The sequence below is a fragment of the Carcharhinus amblyrhynchos genome, chromosome 33, assembly GCF_965287045.1.
Source record: "Carcharhinus amblyrhynchos chromosome 33, sCarAmb.v2.hapA, whole genome shotgun sequence".
Classification (NCBI taxonomy): domain Eukaryota; kingdom Metazoa; phylum Chordata; class Chondrichthyes; order Carcharhiniformes; family Carcharhinidae; genus Carcharhinus; species Carcharhinus amblyrhynchos.
The window spans coordinates 3360373-3386864 of NC_137356.1; the positions used below are offsets into that span (position 1 = coordinate 3360373).

Genomic DNA, 26492 nt, shown 5'->3' on the forward strand with positions numbered 1-26492 from the left:
AAGAACAATTATTTAATCAATTAAGGTTAACACAAACACATGTTTTATTAACAGGAACAGACTTATTAAGTCCACCTGATCAATAACCAGCTGCTCTGTTCATGGATTACGATCTGACGATGTATTGAACCTGAGCAACTTTGATGATTCTGAAGGCAACACTTTGATAATTTCTTTGCCAATAGCCCCCTGATAACTGTAATCAATAGGGTGAAGATTTTGTTGAAGGCTTTTTTTAACATTCATTGTTACAGGATAATTTATGGGATGTGGGTATCTCTGGCTAGGCCAACATCCATTGCCCATCCCTATTTAAACTTTGAGGAAGTGGTAGTAAGCTGCTGCCTTGAATTGCTGCAGTCCTGTGGTGTAGGTTCCCCCACAATGCTGTTAGTAGTGCTATAACCAACTTTACTTCCTAATCTTTGTTCCATCAGCTAATTTTAATGAGAAGGTGTTACAATTGACTCTGCTATCTCTCAATTAGAGAGGGGAAAAATTAGGATTTTTTTTGTTTTGATATAAATATGAACTGAGAGTTCAGAGCAAGGTCAGGACCCTTCTTGAGGATGGCACAGTGCCACTTGTGTTTGATTCTCTCTGCTGAGTTTGCATATCGGTCCTCTTCCCATGTCTGTGTGGGTTTCCTCCAGATACTCCAACCCACAGTCCAAAGATGTGTAGGTTAGGTGGATTGGCCATGCTAAATGTGCAGGGTTATGGTGATAGGGTGGAGGGGAGAGTCTGGCTGGGCTGCTCCTTCGGAGAGTCGGTGCTGATTTGATGGACCAGATGGCCTCTTTCTGCATTAGAGGGATTCTATGGTTACCTAACAAAATTCCCTAAGTACCATGTGATCTGCTCCACAGCAGGGGTCAGACACTGCAAGAAACAAAATAAAAAGTCTAGGATTTTACTGAAATGTAAAATCTTAACAGACTAATTTCCATTGTTAAATTCATGTAAATTGAGAATTTTTGGCTGGTCCATTATACAGATCCTTCTTGGTCTTGTCATCTGACCCCTCTCTAAACCATTCACTTTTCTACATTTTTACCCACTTTCTGAAGCTTCCTGAAAACCAAGTTTTTCAGTCATGCCTTTGTTCACCCTCCCTAAAAAACATAGAAAGCATTCTTTCTGGCTGTATCACAGCTTGGTGTGGCTCCTGCTCTGTCCAAGATCGCGAGGAATTACAAAAGGTTATGAGTGTAGCCCAATCTATCACACAAACCAGTCTCCCATCCATTGACTCTGTCTATGCTTTCCAGTACTTCGGCGAAGCAGCCAGTATAATTAAGGACACCACACACCCCGGATATTCTCTCTTCCACCACCTTCCTTCGGGAAAAAGATACAAAAGTCTGAGGTCATGTACCAACCAACTCAAGAACAGCCTCTTCGCTGCTGCTGTCAAACTTTTGAGATGACTTATCTTGCATGTTCATCTTTCTCTACACCCTAGCTATGACTGTAACACTACATTCTGCACTCTCTTGCTTCTTCTGTATGAATGATATGTTTTTGTCTATATAGCACACAAGAAATAATACTTTTCAATGTATGTTAATATACATGACAATAAATCAAATCAAATCCCTAATTTTTTCCCAGCCTTGTCTCAATGTCTAATTCCCTTTGTAAAAGCATGTTCAGATGTTTTACCATACTATGGGGAGAATTCTCTTCCACAATTCTGGAAGAAATTAGTTGTAATAGCAGTGGAACTAATAGAGAAGATTTGTGCCATGCCTTTTTATCTATCAGGAATCCTCTGGAAGAAATTAGTTGTAATAGCAGTGGAACCATTAGAGAAAATTTGTGCCATACTTCTTTATCTATCAGGAATTCTATCCTATGTCTATTGTCTACCGCATGCATGGCCTAGATCTCCAGCATATATCATTCTCATTCATCCCACTTCTCAGGCATATCGTGTGGAAAGTAGCAGTGCATCTTGGGAAGAGTTGGTAATAATCTACTGGCCCCTGAAAGGGGGAAAGTGGGGGTAGACACCCATGTAACATTTTCCCTCCCTACATCAAGTCTAGCCCAAACAAGGAGAAGGTTTTGATTTCAGTTTAGGCTTCAGTGGGAGCCTTTGTGCCATCTTTGAGACATATCTGTCCATGTGAGGACCCTTACTGCCTCTTCCAATGCAGCAGGAGCACCAGGATATTTCCCAACAGAATCTCTTTCCCAAAAGAAAATCTGCCTTGAATATTGTATATAAGTAGAGAATATTGTTTTCTTCACTCTTAAGGATGATGATGCATTCAGATCTTCTCCGTGGCAGCTTAACTAGCAGGTTAAGCTGACTAGCAGCATCTGCACGTTCTCCCTGTGTCAGCATGGGTATCCTCCAAGTGCTCCACTTTCCTCCCACAGTCTGGAAGATGTGCTGATTAGGTACATAGGCCATGCTAAATTCTCCTTCAGTGTAGCCAAACAAGTGCTGGACTGTGGCAACTAGGGGATTTTCAGAGTAAGTTCATTGCAGTGTTAATGTAAGCCTACTTGTGACATGAATAAATAAATTTTAAACTTTAGATTTAACTGTGGATATCACACATATATACAGTGGTGTAATTAATGCCTTTTAAGGATCAAATCAGAAACTCCAAGGTGTATTATAAAGTTAGTCTAGATCCTAATTTTTACATTTGATTTTGGTATTAGGGTGAGCATAAGGTGTTTCACTCCAGGTATAATTCAAGTAACCCACTCGGAAGCTTACATCAAAATAAACTTTATTTATGAAATTAGAGTGTAACAAAAAGAATTAGCATAACTTTTACCAGTTAAAATAAGTAATGAGGGTGGCACGGTGGCAAAGTAGTTAGCACTGCTGCCTCACAGCGCTAGGGACCCAGGTTCGATTCCTGGCTTGGGTCACAGTGTGGAGTTTGTATGTTCTCCCTGTGTCTACGTGGGTTTCCTCTGGGTGCTCCAGTTTCCTCCCACACTCCAAAGATGTGCGAATTAGGTGGGTTGGCCATGCTAAATTGTCCATTAGTGTCAGGGGGATTAACAGGGTCAAGGATTATCAGGATAGGGTCAGTGCAGATTCGATGGGCTGAATGGCCTCCTTCTACACTCTAGGGATTCTATGATTCAATGAAAATACCTAAACATGACAAAATATAATTCTTAGCAGCTAGCTATCTCTTTTGTTCCAATTTAGCAGTATTCCCCACAGACATGAATCTCTTCTTTAGAATCAGTAGCACAAAAACCAAAGTAGCTTACATAAGTACTAGATTTCCAGCCTTTTGACACTTCTGGAGAGTGATCTAGACAGACACTTGTCTTCTAATTCTCATGCAACAACTTTCATATTATTTCATAGTTTGAGGATAAGGGGTAAACGTTTTAGAACTGAGGTGAGGAGAAATCTAATCAACCAGAGGGTGGTGAATGTGTGGAAACCACTATCACAGAATGTACTTGAGGCAAAATGTTGTCTGATTTCAAGAAAAAATTAGAAAGAGCTCTTGGAATTAAATGGATCAAGGGATTGGGGGCAGGGGGGAACATGTTATTGAATTCAATGATCAGCCATGATCAAAATGAATGGCGGAGCAGCTTCAAAGGGTTGAATGGCCTACTCCTCCTCCTGGTTTCTAGGTTTCTATGATGTAGTGCTGTGAATTTCTGGGAGTACTCTTGAGTAATTGTGGCCCTTAAGGAAAGTCTGGTATCACCACTCTAACACGTATAAAATCTTTGTTTCAGGGAGTTTGCCAAAGAAAGAGAGAGGGTGGAAAATAGACGTGCATTCCTAAAATTGAGGAGACAGCAGCAGATTGAGAGGGAGCTGAATGGTTACCTGGAATGGATTTGTAAAGCAGGTAAGTGTGGGACTCGAACAAGACAACTATGCTGAACTAGAGTTTATCAAAAGATGAAGTGTCATACAAGTATTATTTAAAGGTAATAGGTCAAGTTAGGAAGGCTGTTTAAGAAGCAAATTGGATCCTTGTCTTGTATCTAGAGGTGGGAGGATACAAAAGTAAGGAAATTTTGCAAATCTTTATAAATTACTTTTTAAGTGAAGGCTAAGGGGAAATTTAATGGAGGTGTTCAATATTTTGAATTGTTCTGATCAAGTGGATAGGGAGAAATTGTTTCCATTGGCCTGAGAGACAATAACCAGAGGAGACAGGTTTAATATTATTGGGAAAAGAACCAGAGGGCTAATAAGTTTTTCCCTTATACATAGCTGGATGCTATGATTTGAAAGGGTGGTGGCTACAGATTCACTGTTAATTTTCAAAAGAAAATTGGATAAATAGTTGAAAAGGATGATTGCAAGACAATTAGGAAAACTCAGTGGAGTGGAACTAATTGGATAGCTTTCAATGAGCCAGCAGAGGATTGATGGGCTGTATGGCCTCTTTTGTGCTGTACGATTCCACTTGTCTAATTATCTGGAAGTTCTTTAAATAGTTGGCATAGTTATTACTGTGTAGATAATATACCAATTTGTTCAGTGTATAAAGTACAAAGAACAAAATGAGCCCAGGAAACAGGCCCTTCGGCCCAACGAGCCCATGCCGCCATCTCAACACCACCAGTCCACCTCTCTACCCATGACCCCTGTCTAATGTTTTATGGCCATCCAGATTGAGGGAAACTGATTTAGGGACAATTTATTCCTGCCAATCAGCCTAACAGCACATCTTTGGGGTGTGGGAGGAAACCGGAGCACCCGGAGAAAACCCACGCAAGCACGGGGAGAATGCGCAAACTCCCACAGACACCGGCCCAAATCCATGTGTCTGCACAGCAAACAGTGATAGTCACTGAGCTGTTGTCTTGCCCAGTATCTTGTCCAGTTTAGGCACACACTAACGACATGAAGCACTAGGCCAATCTCGAACAACCAAGAGCAGCCCCAGTACGACCCATCGCGTGTATGCCCCTCGTTGGACACGAGGTGGACCGACTTAAAACCTGTGAATGAAAAGAGAAAAAACATTATTATCATACTATACCCATTTACATTACCAGGGACACCCCAATGCTAATGACCCTTATTTAAAAGGTTCTCCTATATCCACCCATCTCCAACTCAGTCATGTGCCTGTCTGAGTTACTCTTAAAGGACTCTAGCGTGTTTGCCTCCACCACCTTACTTGGCAGAGCATTCCATACCCCCACTACCCTCTGTGTGAAAAACCTCCCTCTAATATCTGTGTTGTACCTCTCCCCCCTCACCTTAAGTCCATGGCCCCTTGTCCTACGTGTCTATTATAGGAAATAGCTTACCTCTGTTTACTCTATCTATACCCTTCATAATCTTTTATACCTCTATTAGATCCCCCCTCAGTCGACGTCTTTCAAGGGAAAAGAGCCCCAATTTCTTCAATCTTTCCTCATACCCCAGTTCTTCCACACCAGGCAACATCCTGGTAAACCTCCTCTGCACTCTCTCCAGAGTCTCCACGTCCTTCCGGTAGTAAGGCGACCAGAACTGTACGCAGTACTCCAAATGCGGCCTAACCAACATTCTGTACAACTGCAACATTAGACTCCAGCTCTTATATTCTGTACTCCTTCCTATAAAGGCTAACATACCATAGGCTTTCTTCACCACATTCTCCACTTGCACTGCCACCTTCAAAGACTTGTGCACTTGCACCCCCAGGTCTCGCTGCGACTCTATACTCCTTACAGGCTTACCCTTTATCATATAACTTCCCCCTACATTATTCCGGCCAAAATGCATCACCTCACATTTATCCGGATTAAACTCCATTTGCCACGCATCTGCCCAATCAACCAGTCTATCAATATCCCGCTGTATTGCCAGACACTGCTCCTCACTGCCCGCCAATCCAGTGGTCTTGGTGTCATCAGCAAATTTGCTGATCACACCACCTACTCCCTCTTCCAAATCATTTATATACACTACAAAGAGAAGAGGTCCCAGTACCGAGCCCTGTGGCACACCACTAGTGACAGACCTCCAGCTAGAAAAGGACCCCTCCACAACTACTCTCTGACTCCTCTTTGCAAGCCAGTTCTCTACCCATCTAGATACCTGACCACATATCCCATGAGCTTTCTCTTGTGTACCAACCTGCCATGAGGGACTTTGTCAAACGCCTTACTGAAATCCATATAGACGACATCAACGGCTCGTCCTTCGTCAACTGTTTTTGTCACCTCCTCAAAGAATTCTACCAGATTCGTAAGGCAAGACTTCCCCTTGACAAAGCCATGCTGCGTATCCTTAATCAGATCGCAACGCTCCAAGTGCGCATACATCCTATCCCTAAGAATCCTCTCCATCAACTTACCTACCACTGATGTTAAGCTCACTGGCCTATAGTTACCTGGGCTATCCCTCCTACCCTTTTTAAACAACGGTACCATGTTCACTATCCTCCAGTCCTCTGGGACCTCACCTGTGTCCAAAGAAGAGACAAAGATTCGCGTCAGAGGCCCAGCAATCTCATCCCTCGCCTCTCTAAGCAGCCTAGGATAAATGCAATCAGGCCCCAGAGATTTATCGGTTTTAATGCCCTCTAAAAGCCCTAACACTTCTTCCCTCGTAATCAATAGATCTTTCAATTGGTCTATCGCTCCCTCAATGACCATACTAGACATCAAGCTCCTCTCCTTCGTGAATACCGACGCAAAGTATTCATTCAGGATCTCCCCCATTCCCTCTGCCTCTAAGCACAATTCCCCACGTCTGTCCCTGAGAGGACCGATTTTACCCCTAGCCACCCTTTTGTTCTTAAGATAGGAGTAAAATGCCTTTGGATTCTCCTTAACCCTACCTGCCAAAGCCATCTCATGCCCCTTCTTTGCTCTCCTAACTCCCCGTTTGAGATCCCTCCTACTCTCTCTGTATTCCTCCAACGCTCTCTCCGTTCCCAGCTGCTTAGACCTGACATACGCCTCTCATTTCTTCCTAACCAGGTCTTCTATATCTCTAGTAATCCACGGTTCCCTAATCCTACCTTTCCCATCCTTTCTCCTAACCGGCACATGCCTTTCCTGCACCCTTTGCAGTTTCCCTTGAAAGACTCCCACATGCCTAACGTGGTCTTGCCTTCCAACAGCCTATCCCAGTCTGTATCCCTAAGCTCCTGCCTAATCTGGCTGTATCTAGCCTTCCCCCAATTTAGCACCCTCCCCTTAGGACAGCTGTCATCTTTTTCCATTCATATCCTAAAGTAGACGAAGTTGTGGTCACTATTAGCCACATGTTCGCCTACCGCAATCTCAACCACCTGACCCGGCTCATTTCCCAGAACTAAATCAAGTATCGCCCCCCTCTCTAGTCGGGCTACCTACATACTGTTGCAAGGATCCTTCCAGTACACATCTTACGAATTCCTCCCCATCAGACCCCCCAGCTCTAGGCACCTTCCAATCCACCCCAGGGAGATTAAAATCTCCCACTACAACAACCCTATTCTTCCTACACTTATCCAAGATGTCCCTACATATACCCTCTTCCACTGTCTGCGGGCTATTGGGCAGCCTATAGTACACTCCTAGCATAGTAATGGCCCCCTTCCTATTCCTCAACTCCACCCACAAAGACTCAATGTCCAACCCCTCCATGTTATCCTCCCTCTGCACCGCTGTGATCCACTCCCTAACTAAGAGTGCCACTCCCCCTCCTCTTTTCAACCCTCCTCTATCATGCCTAAAACACTTATACCCTGGAACATTTAGCTGCCAGTCCTGCCCCTCCTTTAACCACGTCTCTGTCACTGCCACCACATCTAAATTCCTCGCGAACATCAAGGCCCTAAGTTCATCTGACTTTCCCGTCACACTCCTCGCATTAAAACAGATGCACCTAAGACCCTCAGGCCCTCTCGGATCCTCCTTCTCCTGGGGGATTTCCCTATCAACTAGACTTACCCTGACCTCCAACTCACTCCCAGTGACTGAGCTGTATCTCTCCTCCCCACCGCCCCCTCCATACTAGTTTAAACCCTGCCTAAACACTCCAGCCAACCTCCCAGCTAAAATATGTGTCCCCTTCCCATTTAAGTGTTCCTTATCCCTCTTATACAAGTGCCCTTCCTTTGCAAAGACTTCCCAATGGTCAACAAAACTAAAACCCTCTTGTCCTGCACCAATCCCTTAGCCATGCATTCAGCTGCAGGATCTCATTATTCTTATCCCTGCTATTGCTGGGCACTGGCAGCAGCCCAGAGATTGCCACCCTGGAGGCCCTACACTTCAGCCTGGCTCCCAACTCCCTGAACTGCGTACGTATTTCCCCCCTACTCTTCCTTCCTATGTCCCTCTCAACAAGTTAGTTTACAGTAGTTTCACATTACAAAAAAGAAGCAATGGAGGAATCATTTGACAAATCACATGAAGACTCTGAGACTGTGCATATGCATCTTAAACACAATCTGTTTCAGGGTGAAAGGAAATTGGGATTATTCTCTTCCAAAAACCTGCTGATTTGTAGCTTTCAAAAACCTGAAGATAAAGTTGATTGAAAATCAGCATGATGTTAAAATTAGAAGGGAAGTCTGAATATTTCCAGCAGGGAATAATGTGTTTGTAGCATGTACAGAAAATGCTGGAAATACTTAACAGATCAGGCACCATCTGTGGAAACAGAAACGTGGTTAATGGTGTATTTATAGATGAAGTTACAAGAGAAGACCTTGCAGTAATTCACACAAGTCTAACCACTGGTCTAAATTATTTTTCAACTCACACGGAAGTGGAGGAGAATAAATTGGGACAGTGAGACAGAAATAAAGCATTATCATTAACTTGTGAGCAGTAGGAACTGAATGCTGTTTGGTTGGGCAGTGCCTGTGAAAAGCCCAACTTACGGTGTTGTAAGTACCGTTGAATTAAATATGACAATTAGCTTATTCGATTGGGGTAAAGTATATGGACAGACCAAAGCTATGGTGCAACTTTGATCATACAATAATTTTGCTGGTGGCTCCACCTTCAGCAGTAGTTGGTAGGAATTACTGAGCCTCACAACTGATTAACATTTTGACAGGTACAGTAGTTAACGTGGGGGGGGGGGGGGGGGGGGGAACACTCTTTGAAGATAGTGCATAATTAATTCTCCATATCAAACTTTCCAGAACTTGAATAAATCTTTACAGCAAATCTGTTTTATGTATATGTAAGGCATATATGTTTTAAGAAATATTTTACAGTGCTAATTAATTGCAGAGTCTTTCGTCATATTCCCATTTTTTTTCCTGTTATTTGACTATTCATTTCATGCAGAGGAAGTGATATTGGCAGAGGAGGAGACTGACACTGAGGAGAAGTCACCCTTTGATGGTAAGACTTTTTAAGCCTCTTCAGTTAGCAAAGCTGGAAACTATTTGAATAATAATTAATATTTTGAAGGGTTATACTCAGCTCCCACTGCTTGCCTGAAACATTCCCAGATCAGATGAAGCATACTTAAGTATAGTTTTGTGCCAGAAAAATACAATCCCAAGCCTGGGTTACTTTCTCTTTAGCCATTATGTAGACCTGAAATGCACAAGCTAGTTGAGTCCTTATACACAATGCAAAATTGGCTGGGAAAGTTAGAACTGGGTGTCTTTGGGATTGTGTTAATGATTATGAGATCCCAAAGACACTGTCAGAATACTCAGGGACTCTCTTTCTCAAAAACTAATATACTCTCAATGAAACTTGGAAGGTTCCTGGGAGTGTGTTATTTGCAGAGAGTCCTTGGGAATGTCAGTATTTGCACACAGACTCTGAGAATGTATGAGTAACTTGTAGAGTGTCCCTGGGAGTGTGTCAATATTGGTTTTATGAAGGGAAAGTCATGCTTGACAGACTTGCTTGAGTTCTTTGAGGACGTAACCAGCAAGGCGGATAGTGGGGAGCCTGTAGATGTGGTATATCTAGACTTCCGGAAGGTGTTTGATAAGATGTCACATAAAAAAATTGATCCAGAAGGTGAGATCACAGGGGATTGGGGGTAGAGTACTAGATTGGATTGAGGATTGGCTGATTGCCAGAAAGCAGAGGGTCAGGATAAATGGGTCCTTCTCTGGCTGTTGAAATGTAACTAGCGAGGTGCCGTCGGGTCAGTCCTTGGACCTCAGCTGTTAAATGATCCGCAAGCAGGGACAGAGTGGAACAGCAAAGTTTGCAGATGATACTAAAATACATGGGAAAGCGGGCAGTGAAGAGTATATAAAGATTCTACAGACGGATGCAGTTAGGCTAGGAGATGAGATCAAAATTTGGCACATGGAGTTTAATGTGGATAAGTGTGAGGTTATCCATTGGGCAGAAAAAAATAGAAAGGCAAATTATTACCTAAATGGAAAGCAGATTCAAAATGCATCCAGGCAGAGGGATCTGGCTGTCTATGTTCATGAATTGCAGGAAGTGCAGTATGTAATAAAAAAAGCAAATTACTGCGGATGCTGGAATCTGAAACCAAAAGAGAGAATGCTGGAAAATCTCAGCAGATCGGGCAGCACCTGTCAGGAGAGAAATGAGCTGACGTTTCAAGTCCAGACGACCTTTTGTCAAAGCACCTCAGGATTGTCCGGACTTGAAACATCAGCTCTTTTCTCTCCTTACAGATGCTGCCCGACCTGCTGAGATTTTTCAGCATTTTCTCTTTTGGAAGACAAATAAGATGTTGCCATTTATTGCAAAAGGACTGGAGTATAAAAGTGGAGAAATGTTACTGCAGTTGTATAGGGCTTTGGTGAGACCACATATAGAACATTGTGAAACCAAAGAGAAAACGCTGGAAAATTTGCTTTTATCAAGAGTATTATGCCCAGTTTTGGTCTCCTTATTTGAGGAAGGACATGGTGGCATTAGAGACAGTTCTGAGGAGGGTCACCAGATTGTTTCTGGGGATGAAAGAGTTGACATATAAGGGGAGCTTAAACAGTTTGGGCTTGTACTCGCTGGAGTTTAAACGGAGGAGAAGCAATCTGACTAAGGTATATAAAATTTTAAAAGGGATTGATGAAGTAAGTGTAGACCAAATGTTTCCTCTTATGGGGCAATCACAGGGATAGGTTGAGATTTAAAACTGAAATGAAGAGGAACTGCTTCTTGCAGAGGTGCTGAATTTGTGGAACTCGCTAACCCATAGCACGGTGGATTCTGAATCGTTGAATGGCTTCAAGAGGGAGATAGACATATTTCTAATTTTAAAAAAGGGAAAGAGGGATATGGGGAATAGGTGGGGAGGTGGATTTGAGACCACGGAGAGATCAGTCATGATCTGATTGATTGGGTTGAATTTGCCTACTTCTGCTCCTAATTCCTATGTTCCTCTTTACAGATAGTCCCAGAGAGCGTGTCAGTATTTGCAGAAAGTCCCTGGGAGTGTGTCATTATTTGCAGACAGACTCTGGCAATGTAAGAGTAACTTGTAGAGTGTTCCTTGGAATGCGTCAGATTTGCAGAAAGCCCCTCACAGTATGTCAGTTTTTGCAGGAAATCTCTGATAGGTATTCGTTTTTCAAGGAGTCCCTTAGACTATACGAAATCTCTGAAGGGTCCCAAAAGTGTATTTACAGTGGTGTGGCAATTGTTACTTTAAGACCAGCCTTACTGATTAAGGGTCACATGGTTTGAGTAACCAATCAACACCTAAGGTGGGAAATCTTTCTATGAGGAGGAATTTTCCAGGTTAGAAAGAGTGTACTATAAACTAGCTTGAAGCATGCAGTTAATGAAGCAACCGTATAAATAAAGTCCATTTGTTCAACTTAAGTCGTCTCTGGGAGTACATCTTCACATCTGGTGATGAGATTAAATGATCCTGCCACTGCCTCTAGCACTACATCTGTGAGTATTGTGTTTTAAATGAAGACTAAAGGAAAACAACAAAAAATATACTCACCGGAATTCCTCTCCTCAGGTAAATAGATCCATTGGACTCCCCCATGGAGGATTGGAGTCAAAATATCGAGCGCCTTGGGGTTTTGTTTCCAGGCAAACAAAATAGAGGAGGAGGCAAAGCATAAAGCAATTCTGCTGAGCATCTGTAGAAGTCAGGCCTACAATCTTATTCATGGTCTCACAGCCTAAGTGTGCACAACTCAGTCATTCAATGAGCTTGAAGATTTAGTGAAGGATAATTTTCAGCTCAAACTATCAGTCATAATACAGAGATTCAAATTTAATTCAGAGGTGAGAGCCCGGCTGGTTGATTGTGACTTATATTGTTAAAGCTAATCAATTATCAGAGCATTCTGATTTTGGAGCGACCCTAAATGACATGCTGTGGTTAGTTTGTGGTGTGAGCAACGACGCTATACAGTGCCGATTGCTAGCTGGGCGGGTAATGAAGATAATGCTGGCCTCAGAAAGCGCTGAAAAAGGTTCACAGGAGCTGCAGAGCACACAACATGGTACTGTTTCCCAATTAGGGTGGCAACTTGCAGCCAGGTGTGGCACCAAAACTACTGAAGCAGCTGCCAAGCGGGAAACATTTCCATCCGCCCACAGAACAAAAAGATATAGCATAGGCAATCAGTCAATGATTTTTAAGGTAAAATGCTACTGATGTGGAAATAACCACACTTCTGAATCATTTAGGTTTATGAGACTAAGTGTTGTTATTGTCACAGAAGAGGACATTTGACAAAACAGCACAGGGCAAAGTCTAAACTGCCGAGTAACCCATCAGCCAAGATTTTACAAGCACACAGAATGAAAGAGCCTGTCACTGTTGATTCTGAAATTTGCTCTCTTTTTAACCTTAAAGCAGTCAAGCCAGAACCTGCTACTGTAATGCTTGACGTAAATGGGAAACATTTAACTATGGTAGTGTATACAGGGACATCGGCTACTGTGATGAGTGAGAACATATTTCAGTACCTGAGAGAGGGTGTCCAACTATAGAACTTGGAAAGCACTTGCGCCAAGTTGAAGACATATGCGGCAAAAGTCATCATAGTAAAAGGCACCACAATAGCACTGTTGCTATTGTGAGCTTTTGGCAGCATTGTTTAGCTTTTTTCAACACTGCAACTGAATTACTGTGAAAATCCCCAAGTCACCACACTAGCGCTTGTAGTGGGTACACTGAGGGAGAATTTACATGACCAGTGACATAACCAGCGCGCCTTTTGGACTTAACCCACACAGACACAGGAAGAACGTGCAAATTTTGCACGGTGACCAAGGGTTGCAGCTGTCCCGGGTTCCTGGCGCTGTGAAACAGCAGTGCTTGCCACCATGTTGTCTGATAATAATTGTGACAAGCAAAGGATCGTGTCATTTGGCCATGATTGGCTTAAAGAAATCAAACTAAGTTAGTCCTGGATCTTTCAAGCGTGGGCGAGGAGACTGCCAGAATTGTTAAGAAAATGTGATAATGTCTTCCATGACAAATTAGGCAAAATCAAAGGTTTGCAGGCATAATTCTTTAGGGCAAGACCAGTACCATATGCCTGGCAAGAAGAAATGGTGACCGAATTAAACAGGCTGGAACAGCTAGGTATCTTCCAACTGATTCAGTCCGATGTTTCCATCCCATAATTATAAGCTAACAGTTAATCAGGCAGCCAAGCTGGATAAGTAGCCAATGCTAAGAATTGAAGACCTGCGTGCAAACCTGGCAGGAGGCCAATCTGAATATAAGTCATGCATATCAGCAACTCAAATTAGATAACATTTTCTTGGATATGTCACAATGAACACACACAAAGGCCTATTCCAGTTTACGCATCTGTCTTTTGGCAAAGGATGATGGAGAGTGTGCTACAGGAGCCACCATGGTTGTAATATACCTTGATGATGTCCTTATAATTAAATCAACAGAGGCCAAGCATCTAGCAAACTTAGAGGTGCTAAAGAGGTTTCAGAGAGCTGGAGTTTCCCTCAAGAAAGAGAAGTGGATCTTTCAAGCCACTAAGGTGACCTACCTGGGGCACCATGTAGATGCATAAGGGTCATACCCCAAGGAAGAATAGGTCAAAGTGATAAAGGAGACGCCTTCCCCCACGAACATATCTAAACTCAAATTGTTTTTTGGGATGATAAGCTACTATGGACATTTTTACCCAACTTATCGACTGCCCTGGCCCCCTCGCATGTTCTGCTAAAGAAACATCATCATTGGTCTAGAGGAAGGCTTCCCAGGAGGAGATATTCAACAGAGTGAAACAACTCCTGCATTCCTCAAACCTCTTAGTGCACTTTGATCCATTTAAAGAACTAATATTGACATGTGGCGCCTCTCCATGTGACATTGATATGATGTTGTCTTATGAGATGAATGATGGCTCTGAAAGACCAATAGGGTATGTGAACAGAACCTTCTCAATGACCATAAGAGCGTATTCATTAATTGAGAAGGAAGGACTATCAATAACCTTTGGCATCAAAAAATCCTACCAGAATTTACGTGGTAGACACTTTACCATCATTTCTGATCACAAACCACAGGAAAAGGCTATCCTGCTGAAAGCTTCAGCATGAATTCAGAGATGGATGTTAATTCTGTCCACTTGCAAATATACTTTCAGCCTGGAATACACATAGCGAATGTGATTACTGTTAGCTGCTTACATTTGTATAAAGTGCCACATGCATTCCTGTACCTCAAGAAACCATCTTGGCATTAAATATTTTGGCCGCATTGCCATCTGCACAAAGCAGATTAGAAATCTGATCAGTCGAGAGCTACTTCCGTCCAAGGTGTGAGGCAAGATACTAACAGAATGGATAAATGAGCCAGTTTTTAGAAAATAAAACCATTTTTTACCTGCAAAAATGAATTGAGTTGTAAGGATGGCATCATACTCAGGATGGGAGAAGAGTTCCTGGACCAGCAGAGAGGTGCTCCTAACTGAATTACACAGCGCTAATCTTAGTTTCCCAAAGATGAAGATGTTTGCCAAGGGTCATATGTGATGGCTTGGCATTGATGCAGATATCAAAAAGCTAATCAAACTGTCAATACTGCCAACTGAAACAAAAGTTGTCAACTGAAGCCCCACTACATCCTTGGGAATTGCTTGGCCAGCCATGGGTTATGGATCCACATTGACTGGATTAGTCCAATTTGGGACACAAGTTTTTGCTCATGATCAATGCACATTCTAATGGATGGAGATCTTTGAATTGAAGTCACCTACATTGCATGCTACCTATTAAAAGGTTATGCCAGTGCTTTTCAACTCTCAGATTATCCAAAGTCATTTTATCAGACAGTGGAATCATATTCACAAATGCTGAATTTTAAAGCGTCACCAGTCTCAACGATGTTAAACACGTTAGTATTGCATCTTACCACCCTGCATCAAGTGGACTAGCTGAGAGAGCTGTCCAAACTTTCAAGTCTGACTGTCAAAGAAACTGTCAGGAGGAATCTTGGAAACCAAAGTTTCACGTTCCTTATTAGCTACTTGTTGCCACACCACATGCAACAATGGGAATTCCACCAGCAGATCTGCTAATGAAACATCAGAATGAGACTAAGCCTTGTGTGTCTGAATTTGCCAGTGTGGGGTAGAGACCAGCCAAGGTTTCAATTAGAAAACCAGACATGATTCACATAGCTGAGCATGGAAATGTACAGTAGATGAAATCATATACGTGAAAAACTTTGGCAGTACACAAAGTTGCATCCCAGAAATGATTATCTCTGAGACTGGACCCCTTTCATTCCAATAGACATGGAGGAACAGATCATTTGTAAACATGTGAACCACTTGAAGAATAGAGAGATCCTCAAGCAGCCATTGTTGCCATCACTAAATGTTTCCAACCCCAGAAGCAGTGAAGTACCTGATCGACCTGTTATAGATGTAACACATCCATAGAAACAAATAGTAATGGACTGCCTGTGCTAAAAGTGGTACCCGTTATTACAGTTTCTGTAAATGTTGATCCTGTAGAAGCATCTCAAACTATAGAATTATGCTGTACTGCAAGAAGCAGAAAATCTTCTCAAACACTTGATTTCTAATTATTGAACCTATGTGTATAATGTCTAATTAGAATTCAGGAGCAAATACAAATGTAATTATTTCTCAGATTTTTATCGTGTTTTCTATTCACCTGTAATTTGGGAATGAAGATTTTAAAAAGAAGTTAAGTGGAGGGTTGTGATGATTGTCACTTTAGGGCCAGCCTTATTGGGTAAAGATCACTGCTTAGCAGCTAACGTGGGGAATCTCTCTATTGGGAGGAACTTACCTAGTTAGAAAAAGTATACTGTGGACTATCTCAAGCATGTAGCTAATGAAGTAACCTTATAAATAAAGTTTCTTTGTTCAACTTAAGAAGCCTCTGGGAGTACATCTTCACTGGAGATCACTGTTAGTATGCCAATCTTTGCAGAAAGGCCCGATAAAGAAAATTTGAAACTCATTACTTTGAAAAACTTATTTCCTTCTTTTAAGAGTTGGGTTTCTCTTGGGAAGAATTAAGACTCTCCACACCAACTCATCCATTTTCTCGCTCTTCATCTGACTTTTGTCTTATTTCCAGCAATGAGGAGAGGAACAATAAAAAAGAGTAAAACCGATTTATTGAATCCTGAAGAGGGAGAAGATCATCTTGCAGACATCTCCTCTGTTGGTGAGTGTTTTGCGTAGTGCTGCTGTCAGTGCCAAATTGCAATAGGAGATGTGACAAACAATGTAAAAAATATTTTGAATTTCCCAAATGGCCCTGTGGAATTGAATGGTCAGCAATTAAAGTTATAGATTTGATTCTGAGTGTGTATCAAGTTGAGCTGATCTCAAGAATAGCAGCAGGAGAGGCTGAACCATCTTTCTGGAACAGAGCTGCTTGTTCTTTAGACTCACAGATAGCAAACAGATGAGATACTGGAGGGCGGCTTAAACTACAGACACTTTCTATTCTAATTGGATAGTCCCTTTCTGATCAATTTTAAGTTTTCAAAAAAAAGTGTTGATGTCCAAAAAGTGTCCTAGTTCATGAGTCACTGAAAGCTAGCATGCAGGCACAGCAAGTAGTTCAGAGGTGAATGGTCCATTTGCCTTCATTGCAAGGGAATTTAAGTACAGGAGTAAAGATGCCTTGCTGCGATTATATAGAGCCTTGGTGAGGTCTCATTTGGGATATTGTGTAGAGTTTTGGTCTCCTTAGCTGAGAAGAGATGTACTTGCCGCAGAGGGTGTACAACAGAGGTTCACCAGATTAATCCCTGGGTGACAGGCTTGTCTCCTGAGGAAATATTGATGAGACTAGGCCCGTATTCTCTAGAGTTTCAAAGAATGAGAGTTGATCTCATTGAAACTTATAAAATTCTTACAGGGTGTGACAGGCTGGATATAGATGGGAGGTTTCCTCTGGCTGGTGAATCTAGAACCTAAAAACAGTCTCTCAATCAGGGGCAGGTCACTTAAGACTGAGGTAAGAAAGAGTTTCTGAGGGCTGTGAAATCCAAGTCATTGAGCATATTCAAGACAGAAATAAATAGATATCTAGATGCTAATTAAAAAGATAGGGGATACTATGGGTAAGTGGGATTGAGTTGATGATCAACCATGATCTAAGTGAATGATGAGTAGGCTGCATGGGTTACCCCTGTTCCTATGTTCCTAAATTTTAAGTTTTCATAAAGTGTTGATGTCCAAAAGGTGTCCTTGTTCATGAGCCACTGAAAGCTACCATGCAGGTGCAGCAAACAATTAGGAAAATGAATGGTTCATTGTCATTCATTGCCAGGGGATTTAAGTGCAGGAGTAAAGATGCCTTGCTGTGGCTGTGTAGAGCCTTGGTGGGACCTCACTTGGAGTATTGTGTAGAGTTCTCGCATCTCATCTCACTGTCATGTCAAGTGACATAGCAGCATAGCGACTAACGTTCTTGAACTACACAAATATTAGTTGAAATCAAACATTTTTCTTGTTGCAACCATCATGGTCTTGGCTTCCTGAACGACTTGGTTGTTTAAGTGCATCATTTGGTATAACACTGAGCCTTACGTACTAGAAGATCTAAAGTTCCACAACTGATTATTGCCAAATTCACTGATCTAATTCAGGGTGTTGCAGTTTAGATTCCATGTGACTGCAAAAGGAGGGGCAGGAAATCATCCAGAATTATTGCTCTTAATTGCTACAGAAATCTGCAGAGTTTGGGGACTTAGTGTGAGGATAGAATTGGACTTAATTGTGAGGTCCTCACCACAATATACTTCAACGCAAGGCACCAACTTCAGCAGAGAAAAGAAGAGAAAACCAGAGAGTGGACGCAGTCAGAAATGATAATCAGTACACTAATCAGATCTTTCTATTAATTGATTGTCTGTCATTTTCTCCTGGAGCAGGATCTCCATTTACAAGAGCAAGTATTAAAAGTGCCAAACTTGAGGGTTCTTCATTTTTCCGTAAGAAGGAAAGACGGTTTCGCTTCTTCGTCCGACGGGTAGTGAAAACTCAGGCCTTTTACTGGACTGTCCTTAGTCTGGTAGCACTCAACACCTTGTGTGTTGCAATTGTACACTACAAGCAGCCAGACTGGCTCTCTGACTTCCTCTGTGAGTGTCTCAGCAGGTCATTCATACATGTTGTATATTAAGTGAGGGTGATGCATGGGTCAGACTGTTTGTGACTTAGATGCAGATCAAGAGGGTGCTAGGTTTTTTTTAAAATGTCAGCTATGCCTATTTCAGAGACTTTGATCCTTAAAGCACTGTCTTATTTGAATGGCTATTTATAATGCTCATTATAATTATGTAAATGTATGTGTTAGGCCATTAATTTGATGTTGTGAAATTTTTTTTTAGACCTCTTGTGACATGCCATTTAAAGAGGTTGCGGGGCACTCAGATTGGTGTTATTTTAATGAGGCTGGCTGCTGCCTGATTATAGGCTAATTGTACACAGCGCTTTGCTAAATCCTGCAGGAATAGCACACCCTGCTCGTGTTATCATAGAGAAAGCAAAACCTCTATATATTAAAACAGAATAATACACCCTGTATATTTTATAATGGAACAATGTATCCTGTATGTTATAGTAGAATAAACCTCATATGCTATAAAGTAACAGTACTATTTATATGTATTAAATAATCCTGCAACTTGCATGTACAATATCATTTATCCCTATTTTTATTGGAAAAAGCCAGTGTAAACTTGTTGTATTATGCTTCTTTGTCATTGTTTAGGCTCTGTATCCCATTGTTAACTGACTGTTATTTTTCCCTCCATTTTCAGACTATGCAGAATTCATTTTCTTAGCACTCTTTATGTCAGAAATGTTTATAAAAATGTATGGGCTTGGGACAAGGCCTTACTTTCATTCTTCTTTCAACTGTTTTGATTGTGCGGTAAGTGACGTGTAACAATTTTATTCTGAGTATTTTATTTTTGGGATTTTGATGTATTGTTGGTCAATACGCTGCAGTGTGTTTAGCTGAGGCATCAACCAGGAAAGACCTGGATCCAGTGTCTTCCCTGTGCTAATTTAGCTGACCTCACTATATGGGCTCACAAAGAATGAGGTCTGTTATCCTCTGGTGTCTGGAAACTATATCCTAGAGTATGCCAGCATGCTCAGGACAGGAAGGCGAATGTCATATTGGTTAATTTGATAAAAATGGGGTTTATTCCTGAACTGATCAGTTCTTGTGTTAAAGAATGGAGAAGTCAGTCATGGATATTCTTCCTGTAGTAAGATCTGAATGTGATGAGTCTGAGAAGAATTGTTTTGGTTGCTGAATGAAAACATTCTTAACGTACTCATGAAGATTTCTTCTAGTTGTAGTCAAACACAAATGTTTAAAAGGAAAAACCAGTGAAGTAAACCTTCATAAACTTGTTCACAGTGTTAGCAGACTTCATTTGTGGAGAGGTTACATTAAAAATATGATGTATGGAAAAGACAAAATACTGCAGATGCTGGAAATCTGAAATAAAACAGAAAATTCTGCAAAAACTCAGCAGGTCTGGCAGCATCTGTGGAGAGAAAAACAGAATAATGTTTTGAGTCTGTGTGACTTCTTCAGTGAACTCTGGTCTACAGATACTGCAAAACCTGTTGAGTTTTTCCAGCATTTTCTATTTTAGTTCATATGTGCACCTTTCCAGTTAGATACATTAGGTAGTGATCACTTCATTCTTTTTCCCTCTATTCCACTTCTGTGAGTAAATCTGGAAAGAAAGTTGGGTTACTGGTTTGGGTATGACCATTGATGAGGACCCTGAATCAAAATCATCTCATGAAGGGTGCCACTAGAATTGCTAGCCTTTTCTCATTTAGACACTGACTGAGCTGTTGTTTATTCCCAATGTTCTGTGTTCTATTTGAGATTTCCAGTATACCTAGTTTTTTTTCTCTCTGTCTAATGAATGGTAAGTGAATCTCTCTTCTCGTTTCAGGTTATTATCGGCAGTATTTTTGAAGTTTTCTGGGCTGCTGTTAAGCCAGGTACCTCTTTTGGCATCAGTGTTTTACGGGCACTCAGGTTACTTCGAATATTCAAAGTTACAAAGTAAGTTTGCCCTGTTCTCCATCATTTGGCTGATACTTTGCTGTTCACGTACTCCAGACTGTACTGAGATTATTGATGTACACTGTTCTTGGTTCCCTAATTACTTTGGCTAGATCTTTTACAAATAGGATAGGGTAAATTGATTGACAGTAAGTTCAGATGAACTATTCAGAATTGGTGCTTCTACCTGCGGCCAGGCCAAGAATCATTTCATACTAATGGAAATGCAATCTCTCTCTCTCTTTCATCTGTGCAGATCCTACATGAGCCTAGTTTGTTTGTGTCTCAGTTCAGTTCTGGTGATTGAGGACCCAAGGTATAAAACTGTCCCGAATTGGCAATCTCATTGAGAGCCCACACTATTCTTGAGGTGGAAATGGAAACATTGTATACTTGTGCAATGGGGGAATTTATCTGACAATGTGATTGTGATGTATTCATTGAAGCAGTGTGGATAGAGCTTTATTCTGTATCTAACCATATTCCATCTGACCTCAGACACCTAGATGCCTAAAATGAAAAATGCATCTCAATCTCCAGTACTAACTGAGCTTGATTTGCATCCTATCGTATCCCTCATTGGTGACCAGTTTTAAAATGGTGCTGGCAGAGGACTTGCAGCAGATTGCCACTCCTTTTGATTGTGAATGCCACAAGCTGGATTGAATATATGCTGATTACTTTACCATATATGGATGAACAAGCTGGTCCAAACAAACTGCATCCATATGTGCACACAGAACATTTCATTGTGGTTTCATGCCAACAGTGCACAAATCCTTGAGTAATGACAATATCAGAACATCTTCTGCGATAACGTCCATGAGAACCATGGGAAATCACTGATTGATTTCCCTGTTGGGCTCATTGTCGGCAATGGCTTGCCCACTGGAACTCATTACCTAAGCATTTTATAAGGCAGACCCAGGACTGGGTCTGCAGAATGACTTGTCCCAGTCAGGGACTAGTGTTTGTATACCACAATAGTGGTTTTACTGTAAATAAACAATGTTCCTTTCCAGTTGGGCTTCCTGAGTTATTACATTGGCGATGAAGAGCAAGAAAAGTTTTGGACAGCCTTGCTTTTGAGTGAACCTGGTAAGACAGCAAAAGGGAGATACTGAATATGCTGCTGTTTGGAAAACTGGCACCTTATGATGCGGGTGTGGAGGATTGGCCCCAGCACGCCAAAAGAAGTTATTTCTTCCTGGTAAATGGATAGAAGGGGACAAGCGGAAAAAGTCACCCTCCTAACTGTTTGTGGGGCCCCGACTTTCAGCATTATAAAATGTTTAACCGACCAGCAGCCCCAGATTCAAAATCTTTCAACGAATTGGTATGATATCGGACTAATACAACCCTAAACCATCTGTTATATTTCAACGCTACAGGTTCAATGCGGCGAATAAACTCCCTGAGGAACCATTCTCTGAATTCATTTTGAGACTGTGGAAATTAGCAGAAAATTGTGAGTACGGGCCAGCACTTCCGAAAATGTTAAAGGATCATTTAGTATGTGGAATCACATATGACTGGTCCCCTATGTCCTATGTGCCAAAGTAGAGGCTGAATTGGAATGGCTAGAGGAACTTGGCATTATACGCCCAGCACAATTTCCTAAATTGGCTGCTCCAGTAGCTCCAGTTTTAAAACCTGACAGTTTGGTCTGTCTCTGTAAGGGTTATAAGTTGACAGTCAACAGATCCTCCCACTTAAACAGATATCTACTGCCATGCATAGAAGAATTGTACACAAAGCAAAGAATTGGACGCAAAGGTGGTCACGTATTTTCCAAATTGGACATATGCCAGGCTTACCTCCAAACTGGATCTTGAGGTGCAATCCAGGAAGTATGTTAACATAAATACTCATAAAGGGCTGTATGAGTACATTGGCTTCCCCTCTTCAGCTAGGGGTGCCTAGAGTGGCATTCTACTTGGATGATGTTTTAATCTCAGGAGCTACTGCAAAGGAACATTTGGAGAGTTTGGAAGAGGTCTTGCACTGTTTTTATGATGCTGGCATTCGATTGAAAAGTGAAAACTGTATCTTCTAGGTCAACAAGGTGATATAGCCTGGGTGTAGAGCTGAGAAGGATTGATTACACACTGTCGAAGAGAAGGTGAAAACCATAAAATGGGTTCCAACTTCAAGGAACACAGCCAAGTTGAAGTCTTTTCCAGGTCCCACGAATTACCAAGTGCAATTCATACAAACTTGGCTACCCTGCTGACACTCCTCCATGTACTGTTTTTTAAAAAGTCAGAAATGGTTGTGGCAAATGCAACAAGAGAAAGCCTTTGCAACAGCAAACAACAATTGCTGTCAACAAATGCATCAGCCCATTATGACCTCCTGAGACCATTCATTGTAGCCTGCAACCGATGCCTCCCCTGTAGGATAGGAGCAGTATTATCGTACCATTGGGACAATGGGACAGAATATTCAATCACGTACTCATACAGCCCTTCTTGAGTATTTATGTTAACATACTTCCTGGATTGCAACTCAAGCTCCAGTTGGAAGTAGAAGTGGCTTATGTCAATTTGGAAAATATGTGATCACCACCCAGCTTTGTGTACAATTCTTCTATGCATGGCATTGGGTATCTATTTAAGTGAGAGGCTGTTGACTGTCAACTTATAATCCTTACATAGACACAAACCCTGGTGGATGCAGGGAGGAAGTATGCCTGCATCAAAAAAGAAGGTTTAGCCATGGTGTTTGCGGTGAAAGATTACCATCACTGCATCTACGATCGGCATTTCACCATAGTAACCAATCATAACTTCTGCTGGGCCTCTTCAAGGAAGGCAAGCCCGGATCCAATGCTGGACACTTACATTAAGTGCCTAAGCATAGATTTTAGAACACTGTCTAGGGAAACGTATAGCCAACACCGATGCCTTGAGCCACTTGCTGCTACCCATCAGCCCACCTTCTCCTCGAGATTGATGAAGCCATTGTGACTCTGAATTTCACGGACACTGTGCCAGTATTCACCGAGAAGATTTAGGCATTGACCCAAAAGGATCCTATGTTGGCCGATCTTTGTTGCGTTGTCCTAAGTGGTGAACCACAGAGGCGTCCTATGGAGGATTAGAAACTCTATCTCTCTAAATATCAGGAGTTTGATATAGAAGATGGCATCACCTTGTGGGGAACCCGGATGATTATCGTGTGTCCAGACCAGTGACCAATACTTCAAGAATTGCACAATGGCTACTCAGGAATTTCCAGGATGAAAATACTCACAAAGAGCTATGTCTGGTAGCCTAGCATAGACACCAATGGCACATTGGCACAATAGTTAGCACTGCTGCCCCACTGTGCCTGGGACCTGGGTTCAATTCCCAGCTTGGGTCGCTGTTGGTATGGAGTCTGCATGTTCTCCCTGTATCTGCATGGGTTTTTTCTCTGTGCTCCAGTTTCCTCCCACAGTCCAAAAGACGTGCTGGTTAGGTGCATTGAACATAAGAACATAAGAAATAGGAGCAGGAGTAGGCCATCTAGTCCTTCGAGCCTGCCCCACCATTCAATAAGATCATGGCTGATCTGAAGTGGATCAGTTCCACTTTCCTGCTTTCTTCCCATAACCCTTAATTCCCTTGTCTGTCAAAAACCTATCTACCTGTGACTTAAATATATTTAGCGAGGTAGCCTCCACCACTTCAACGGGCAGAGAATTCCAGAGACTCACCACCCTTTGAGTGAAGAAGTTCCTCCTCAACTCCGTTCTAAACTGCACCCGCCCCCCCTTATCTTGAGGCTGTGCCCTCTAGTCCTGCTGTCCTTTCTAAACAGGAAGAATCTCTCTACCCCTACCCTATCCATCCCTTTCATTATCTTATACGTCTCTATAAGATCCCCCCTCATTCCCCCCTCATCCTTCTAAACTCCAACGAGTACAGACCCAGTCTGTTTAGTCTCTCTTCATAGTCCAACCCCCTCAACTCCGGTATCAGCCTAGTATCATTAGCATTGGGCATGCTAATTTCTCCCTCAGTGTACCCAAACAGCACCAGAGTGTGGCAACTAAGGGATTTTCACAGCAGCTTCATTGCAGTCTTAATTGATGTAAGCCTACTTTTGATACTAAAAAAAATTTCTTTTAAAAACTGATATTGAAAACCTGGTCAAGCAGTGCAAAACTTGCCAGAAAACCAGAAAGCCCCACCAGCAGCCTTGTTGTACCATTGGGAATGTCCGTGGAGACTTTGGGTGTGAGTACATGCTGACTTTGCAAAAAGCCATTTATGGACTCCAGGGTTTTAATCCTCATTGATGCCCATTCAATATGGATTGATGTGTATCAACATCTTATAGTACCATAGAGAAACTTCGTCAATCCTTCAGTATGCATGGCATACTCAAGATTCTCATAACAGACAACAAGACCCCATTTACCAGCAGGGAGTTTCACACCTTCATGAGTACAAATAGAGTGAGGCATATCCGCATGGCACCCTCCCACCTGTCTTCAAATGGCCTGGCTGAGTGGGCTAGTCATTTGAAAGTGGCATGAAGAAACAAACCACAGATTCCCTGGAAACAAAGCTTGCACATTTTCTTTTTAACTCAGGACTATGCTGCATATGACAAACGAAATAGCCCTGTTGGAGCTATTGATGGGTCAATCCACCTTCGGACTAGGCTTAGCCTGACAACTCCAAATTTGGGTGGCAAAATTGTGTTAAACAAGAAGTCCTGAAAAGATGCCACGATGGTCAGAGACCAGATAGAGTCTTCAAGGCGGGAGATACGATCCACGTGAGGGACTTCAATGATTGCTCGCCATGGAACTGATTCACTTCACTTCAGATCAGTCATGATCTTATTAAATGGCAGGGCAGGCTCGAAGGGCTAGATGCCCTACTTCTGCTCCTATTTCTTATGTTCTTATGGATTGTGGAAATAGTCCCAAAACAAATAGGAGTGTTGTCATATAGGCTGCAAATCAGGGAGAAGACCTTCAAAAAAACACATCAATCACTTCTGTAACAGGGACCCTTCCACAGGGGCAGCGGGTTCAACGGACCACCATCAGCATCCTTCACATGGGCCTGCGGATGGGACTTTCCGCCCAAAACCTCAAGAGCAGGCCCTTGGCACGCTGATGACTTGGCTCAGATATGGAGACAAAGGCAGCAGAAACCCAGCTGACTCCCTCCTACCCCCCCCCCAGACCCTACAAGTGCTGGAGATGAGGCCATGGTAAAGAGATTGAGAAGGTGTCATTGTCATGGGGGACTCGGAGGGGGAGGGATGTGATAACCTCCACAAGATCCATGGGGAATCACTGATTTATCTCCCTGTGGGTCTAGTTGAGTACGAATTCCGCTGGTAACAGGCAATGGCTTGCATAGCTGGAACTCATTACCTAAGCATTTTACAATGCAGACCCAGGACTGGACCTGCAGGATATTTGTACACCATGGCAGTGGTTTTACTTTGCATTCAGTAATTAAGCTATGTTTCTTTCCAGTCAGGCTTCCTGAGTCATTACATTCTCCCTCATATAATCTCCCAGGAAATATAAAAAATAAAAAAGGCATAAACTTGAAAAAATGGCCCATGTGGATATTTGGCTGTATACAATATTTAGTGTTTAGTCTGGACTTAATGGGGTATTGAGTTGAGGCTGCTGGTTGGACTGTGATAGTGTACAAATGAAGCAGTGGCCTGAAGAGAAAAATGGTCAAGTATTTAGTATAAAGTAAGGACAGCAGACCAAGCCATTTCAAAATGCTAGACCCCTGTAAAACTGACTGACTCTGAACAAAGAAATGACTACAACCAGTGAAGGCCAAATGCTTCGCCTCAGTCTGCCTTTACACACATGACTGCATATACCGTGAGATAACATACAAGACATTAGATAAGGTCAGAAAGGAGGGAGTCACAGAATTTGTTCATTACAGAAAACAAGGCATAAAGGAGTCGCTGAACCAAGGTTGGGGATGAGGGAGTCACAGAATTTGTTTTGTTCCAATGTACCATTGCTTGTATTACTAACATCATGTAAGCTGATAAGAAAATGTATAATTATTGAATTG

General features: G+C 42.1%; 1 protein-coding gene across 7 annotated transcripts in view; it reads left to right on the plus strand.

The window, feature by feature from the left end:
• The window catches only part of LOC145361110 (voltage-dependent P/Q-type calcium channel subunit alpha-1A-like), a 649898-nt gene that overhangs the window by 383969 nt on the left and 239437 nt on the right, over nt 1-26492 (plus strand). For all 7 annotated transcript variants that reach the window (XM_080216715.1, XM_080216708.1, XM_080216713.1 and 4 more), the window contains 6 exons: nt 3736-3851; nt 9244-9300; nt 16459-16548; nt 18269-18478; nt 19160-19272; nt 20324-20436. In XM_080216715.1, the coding sequence (XP_080072841.1) occupies nt 3736-3851; nt 9244-9300; nt 16459-16548; nt 18269-18478; nt 19160-19272; nt 20324-20436 (699 nt within the window). The remainder of the gene's footprint in view (nt 1-3735; nt 3852-9243; nt 9301-16458; nt 16549-18268; nt 18479-19159; nt 19273-20323; nt 20437-26492) is intronic.